This window comes from Propithecus coquereli, unplaced genomic scaffold, assembly GCF_000956105.1.
Source record: "Propithecus coquereli isolate 6110/MARCELLA unplaced genomic scaffold, Pcoq_1.0 Scaffold150, whole genome shotgun sequence".
Classification (NCBI taxonomy): Eukaryota; Metazoa; Chordata; class Mammalia; order Primates; family Indriidae; genus Propithecus; species Propithecus coquereli.
This window is the reverse complement of record NW_012139414.1, coordinates 261,745-268,170: the sequence shown is the minus strand read 5'-3', so window position 1 is coordinate 268,170 and position 6,426 is coordinate 261,745. Positions and strand designations below refer to the sequence as shown.

Sequence of the window (6,426 nt, the reverse complement as noted above, 5' to 3'; positions counted from 1 at the left end):
GCCATGGCTGCAGGCAGGTGGGTCAGCTCTGGGCAGCAGTTTGCAGTGCAGCTGTGAGGGGTGGAAGTGCTTGTGGTTGTGGTTACTCCTCCAGCCCTGGCAGGAGGTTGGTGGGGGCGGGGGCTGCTGAGTCTAGTCTGATCCCCAGAAATGCACCGGGGGCCCAACTGTCTCTCAGTGGAAGCTGCAGAGCTGCCCAGCCTTGGGTGGTGCTGTGCCAGCCCAGGCCCTCCTGGGCATTCAGAAGCAGTCTTTCTGTAGTGCTGTGGCAGGCGCTAGGCCTCTGAGCTGGGCCTGTTCTCTTCTGGTGGCCCTGGAACCCCTGGCACATCAAGCATGTGCCTGTGAATTCAGGCACCGAAGTGGAAGGAGAGAGTGACTATGTCTCTAAGACGATGCTGGGTCTGGTGCCAGGCTCACACGGGGTCTTAGTCCCTGCCCTGAACCAGTCTGGGAGGAGGTCAGAGAAGTGAAGTGGGCAGTGGTGACACCAGGACATAAGGCACGAGCTGGTGTGCCTGGGCAGAGCCACCACACTGAGGGGTGCCGTGCAGGGGCTGCTGCCTCAGGCCCCAGATCTGAGCCTCCAGGGCTAAAGTTAACAAGGAACAGATCTTAGTCTAGAAAGCAAACTTCTAATGTCAGATGTACTTGTCTTCACACTGCAGCCCAGATGTCACAGCTGGGCTGGCCGTGCCACGCACAGGTGCAGAAGTTTAGCAGAGCAAAGGGGACTGTTCAGCAGCCTGGCTGGGGCACAGCTGCAGGCTCTGCAAGGGGGTGGAAAGACACACCCCCACCAGTGGGGGCCCAGGTGGTGTGTGGCCCTGGGCAGGTGTGGGCAGCTACGGCTCTCCTTCCAGGCAGGGCAATGTGAGCAGCCAGGCCATCCTGCCCACCTGGGTGCCCTTTAAGACCACGGTGCTCTCGGAGGAGAAGCTGGCTTTCTCTCTGCGCCTGATGGAGGGTAAGCAGGGAGGGCTGGGCAGGGCAGCTGCTGGGAAAGCACTGGGCAGTCTCGAACCCCTGGCCGTCTCTTCCAGAGAACTGGAGCACTGAGAAGAGGTCCCCCACCTTCCACCTGGGAGACACGGCTCACCTCCAGGCAGAAATCCACACCGGTAGCCACGTGCCACTGCGGCTGTTCGTAGACCACTGTGTGGCCACGCCGACACCAGACCAGAACACCTCCCCTTACCACACCATCGTGGACTTCCATGGGTGAGGGCTGGGCTCCCTTCCTAGGGCACCTTCCTATCGGGATGGCCCTAGAGCCACCTGCTGGCCTAACACCATCCTTCACTCGTTCTCTTCCAAGTTGTCTTGTCGATGGTCGTCTTTCGGATGCCTCTTCCGTGTTCAAGGCCCCCAGACCCGGGCCAGACACTCTACAGTTCACAGTGGATGTGTTCAGCTTCGTTAATGACTCCAGAAACGTGGTAAGAGCTCCTTTTAATAACCTGGAATGACGGTGAGCTTTCGGTCTTATTATCCTACTAGGGGTCACTCCCTAGCTCTCTCCTTGAGCAAATGACTGATAGTTCTGTCCCTATAACACAACAAACCTACCTGTAGATAAAGCTTTGGGCTTTAGTGAGGCCTTCAAGGAGAAGGATGAGTGACACACACCCCTAAGGGGTAGGTAGAGAACCCACGCAGGGTGGGGAGAGTCAGGGGTCCTAGAAACAGGAAAGACCAGGAGAGCAGGGACCCAGGAGATCTAGCTGACAGCTCAAATAAGACCAAAAACTGCTGGGTCTCATGATCAGTTGCTGACCTTGTCCTTGCCAAGGTCGGCAGGGCCAGAACCCAGATGGGTTGAATGAAGGAGTTGACAAAAAGCAGGTGTCAGTCTTCCTGGAGGCTGTCCCCAGGGGCAAAGAAAGCAGGTACGAACTTCCTAACCAGGTAGCCTCTCGAACTTGATCATAGGCAAGGCCAGTGATTCTGACGGTGGCATCACCTGGAGGGCTTGTTGAAACAGACTGCTGGGCCCCACGCTCAGGTCCAGCATGGAGCCTGGAATCTGCATTCCTAACAAGCATCCAGGTGACATTGGTACTAATCTGGGGCCCACCTCAACAACCACTAAGCTAGAAAGCCCAGGTTGAAGCTAAGGGGGCTGGGGGAGGAGGGAATAAAATGCAGACTGTTCCTGATGGCTGGGGGCGGGGGAGTTGGAGGTGGGAAGGCACAGGTGGTGGGACTGATTCCTAGCCAGATAGTGGGTAGGCTCTTAGGAGTAAAAAATCAAGTCACTTTTAAACTCCCTGAAATGGGAGTAGGGGAATGTGAAGCTTAGAATAGCCGGTCAGGAAGGAGAAATCACTAAAACAGGTGTCTGTCAATGCTGGCTCTATACTGATCACCTGGAAAAAATCAAATACTGGTGCTTGTAGATAATCCTCTATATTAACTTAATTGGGATACTGGCATTACCTTTTTCCAACACATGATAAATCTTGAATTTTACAGCAAGCACCTATGTGCCTATTGTCTAGGTCCTCCTGTTAGCACTCTATTATCCATCCACTGGTCCATCTTGTTTTATTTGGAAATGCATCAGAAGCCACATAAGCTCCCAGGTGATTCTAGTAAACAGCTGGGTTTGCAAACCACTGAAGCAGAGGCTTGGCGTGGCTGGGCGGTGCTAAGGGGTGAAATAGGAGTTTGGAGGAGACTGCATGGACGCTACCCTACCTCTTCCAGCAGCCTTGTGAGAAGAGAAAATCCAATACAGACTAGCAGATAGCAGGAGGGGCAAGAATCTAAGATAATAAGATGGCCTGAAGCTCTTGAGGGCAGGTCCTAGGTTGAATGGGGCTGGGGAAAAAAGACAGACTTGGAGAAAGGCCTGGTCCCTGATTAGAGACCTGTGGGTCCTAGGGTAGAAGATCCTGGTGGGGTAGAGTCAATGTTGACTTCAGGGCTGGTCCAGTCTGGAAGGAGGATCAGGACAAGGCCTCATAGAAGAGGTAGCCATCAGTACAGGTGCAAACTGAGCTGCCTTCTGCATCTCCAGGCATAGGAGGGTAACCAAGACCAGAGGAAAACACACCTCGGAAGGTGGTCTGATCCCTCAGAGGGCTCCTCCTGGCAGACTAGCCCAAGGCTCAAAGGAAAAGGAATGATCTTAAGAATGACAGGGGAACCACCCAGGGTTTTTAGGTTCTAGTTAGCACAAGAATGTACTGGAGGAAGCTAAAGACAAAAGCCCTTCTCCTTCCTGGGATATGGGCTCTAAAGGGCCTAGACTACTTTCTCTTGCAGGGCAGGTGGATAGAACAGGCTGTCCGAGAACATCCTGGCTTGTTGAAAGGTCTGAACTTAAATGGCTTCTGAAGTGGTTTCCCTGCTGGTACATCTGGCCGCTAGGTGGTAGCCAAGGCTCGTGGCTCTGCAGGAAGCTGCAGCTTTGGGATTTCCATGCCCTTCCAGAGTTGAACAGGGAGACACTGAAGCCCTGCCCAGAATACGAAGGGACATTCTGCCTGGCAATGGGCCAGGACCACACTGAACCCCAGCTCTGCAAAAGGGGCCCCTCCCCGGGTGGTTGGATATCAGCCCGTTTGGGACTAGAAGGCTGAGGGCAGCTGACAGCTCAGCTGGACACAGGGCCCTCTATTTCCAGCAGGGGCTTGTGTCACCTTCCTTTAGCACTTGTTAAATGAGGGTGGGCAGGCGACATTTCCCAGGGGCTGGGGCTGTGCCAGGGCACCGGCCTGGGGTTGTCTTGTGCTCACGTCATGGACAGGTACCACAGGAACCTGACCTAGGACAGACAGACTGATGGAGGCATGTGCCTAAGGAAGAAGAGGCTCAGGGAAGCTTGCCTAAGGAAACAACCAGAAAGCTGGCTCTCAAATCTGAGATAGGAGCTCCGAGGGAGCTAGTCTATAAGACCTCGATGTGCCTGAAGACCTTGGGTCACAGAACAAACTTGCCCCCTCTCCCCAGCTGAAAGAGGGCAATACCTAATAACCACATCCCTGAGAGGAAGAGCGGCTTGTCAACTAGTCAGGTACAGTCTTGGAAGCCCAGCCAAGCTGCCTGCTAGTAAGGTGTCCACCACCTGTCACCTGAGGGTAGGTCAAGCCACTTAATGATGTTCCATCTCTAGTTCCATCAGAGGGTTCTGACTTCACAAGCCCAGGTCGAGCATGCTCCGTAATCAGACAAGTTTGGGAGACTGGAGGAATAAAGGTATGGATTCCAGTCTAGAACTAGACTTGCGGCTTGCTCTGCAACTTTGGGCAAGTAAACCTCTAGACCACTTCAGAGAGAGCTCTTCCCTCCCTGCCTTCAAAGGGTTATATGGAAACGAGCTTAAACTCCCTGGCACAGCCTAGAAATAGCTGTTATTACTTCCAGATATATATCACCTGTCATCTGAAGGTCACTCTGGCTGACCAGGACCCAAACCAACTCAACAAAGCCTGCTCCTTCAGCAAGCCTTCCAACAGGTGTGTCTGTTCCCCCCCATGTACTACAGCAAACAGCTTCCTGCGGGCAACAAAAGCCTCAGCTGCCTGTCTTTCCTTCCCAGCTGGTCCCCAGTAGAAGGCACTGCTGACATCTGTGACTGCTGTAACAAGGGTGACTGTGGCATTCTGGGCCACTCCAGGAGACAGCCCCGTGTCATGAGCCCGTGGCCCAAGTCCACTTCCCGCAAACGCAGGCACGGTAGGTCCTAGGACAGCCCCTGCTCAGTCCAGGGTACCTGCTGTCACTCCAGGGTGGTATTCTCTCCCCGTGTCCCCCAGGCAGGCTGTCTACCCCTAGAATGCAGTTTCAGGCCTTCTAACCCATCTTGGGGCTAGGTAGGAGGGGCCAAGCCCCCACCCAGAGGCAGCTGGGGTAGCTCTATTGTCCGGGGCCTTGGATACAATGGGGCTTGTGGGGAGAATAACATGGCTGTCAAAACAATCTGTAATCTCAGCCCACTGAGGCAGGGTAACCTGATTCCTGGTTGGGGACTAAGGTGACTTTTAGGTGGTGGTCTTGTTTTCCGCCCCCTGCAGTGGCAGATGAAGCAGATGTCACCGTGGGGCCGCTGATCTTCCTCGGAAAGGCTAGTGACCATGACATGGAAGGATGGACTTCTCCGGCTCACACCTCCGTGGCACTAGGTGGAGGCCTGGCTGCAGTGGCATCCCTGGCCCTGGCCGCTGTCGTCCTGGCTCTCACCAGGCGGGGTTCTGTTTCCCACCCTGTGTCTGTTTCCCAATAAAAGAAGAAAGCACTGTCTGGGAGTGGTGCAGTGACTAGACAGGGGGTCAGAACTGGTAATGGCAGCCTGGGGACGGGGAAACTGGGCCGGGTACACATAGCATGATCCAGCAAGTCCTGCTGTGTCTCAAGCCCACTGTCTGCACAGCGGGGAGGGTGCATTTCCCCAGGGGCAACTGTAAGGATCTAGTGCCCTCTACATGGCTAAGGTGGACGCTGCTGGAGCCAAAGCAGGGTGGGCCGAGCCAGCCCGACTCCTAGGCTAGCCAAGAATCTTGTGTCTCTAGGCCCCACGGATCTGATCCCTTCCCTAATGGCAGCAGGCAGCAAGCCACGTGGCCAGATGTTAGAAGCCCAAAGGCCAGTGGCGATTGGGTCCCCCCAGCAGGGTAGTGATCTGAGCTCTGCTTCTTGCCTGGTCTCGGGCCCTCACCTTGACCTGAAACAGCCTTTGAGCAGGCCTGGGGTGTGCACTTGCCACAGCCACGTCGCTGGCTCTAAGGTGGGTGCCTTTTGCTTTGGGGAGTAGGAGACAGGCTGGGACCTGCTCTGGTCTCAATGTCACGGAGGGGAGCTGCTGCCCAGCTTCCCCTGACCTTCATTCTCCCCCATAAGCTGCCTGCCCCTGGCCCAGCCATGCCCTCTAGGAGTATTTAACAAGGGAATGGTGCTCTGGGGGTACCCAGGGAGCTATGACCCCTTCTCTAGGGGGAGGTGCTCAGGCCATGCTCCCTTGGGGTGGAGTATGAAGGCCCCCCCCATAGTCAGGGGGGACCCTGAGCTGGCTCCAACCTTGCCCCTAGACCTAAGCCACTCTGTTCTCATCAGGTGAAGTTCACCTTTGCTTGTAGCAGCGCAGCTTGGCTAGCTGTGGGCCTGCCGGTCCTCATGGGCAACACGGGGCAGGTGCCTTCTGGGCAGGGTTGTCAGACATAAGCTGACTGAAGCCAGAAAGCACTCAAGTGCAGCAGTGAGGATGGCTCTTTGACTCTGGTCTGGCTTCTGGCTGAGGGTAGGGTCTCCAATGTGTTGATTTGAGAAGGCACAGATGTCTATGGTGCATTCAGAGCAAGGTTTGTGGTGTTTTTTTTTTTTTTTTTTTTTTTTGACGGTCTCATGCTGCCACCCAGGTTAGAGTGCAGTGGCATCATCATAGCTCATTGTAACCTCAAATTCCTGGGCTCAAGCGATCCTCCT

At 55.0% G+C, this 6,426-nt stretch overlaps 1 protein-coding gene across 1 annotated transcript in view; it reads left to right on the top strand.

Moving 5' to 3' along the window:
* The window catches only part of ZP3 (zona pellucida glycoprotein 3 (sperm receptor)), a 7,428-nt gene extending 2,198 nt beyond the window's left edge, over window positions 1-5,230 (top strand). The window contains exons 2-7 of the mRNA XM_012640233.1: window positions 868-967; window positions 1,044-1,221; window positions 1,319-1,439; window positions 4,372-4,463; window positions 4,547-4,683; window positions 5,022-5,230. Of these exons, the coding sequence (XP_012495687.1) occupies window positions 868-967; window positions 1,044-1,221; window positions 1,319-1,439; window positions 4,372-4,463; window positions 4,547-4,683; window positions 5,022-5,230 (837 nt within the window). The remainder of the gene's footprint in view (window positions 1-867; window positions 968-1,043; window positions 1,222-1,318; window positions 1,440-4,371; window positions 4,464-4,546; window positions 4,684-5,021) is intronic.
* Window positions 5,231-6,426: the final 1,196 nt, after the last annotated feature.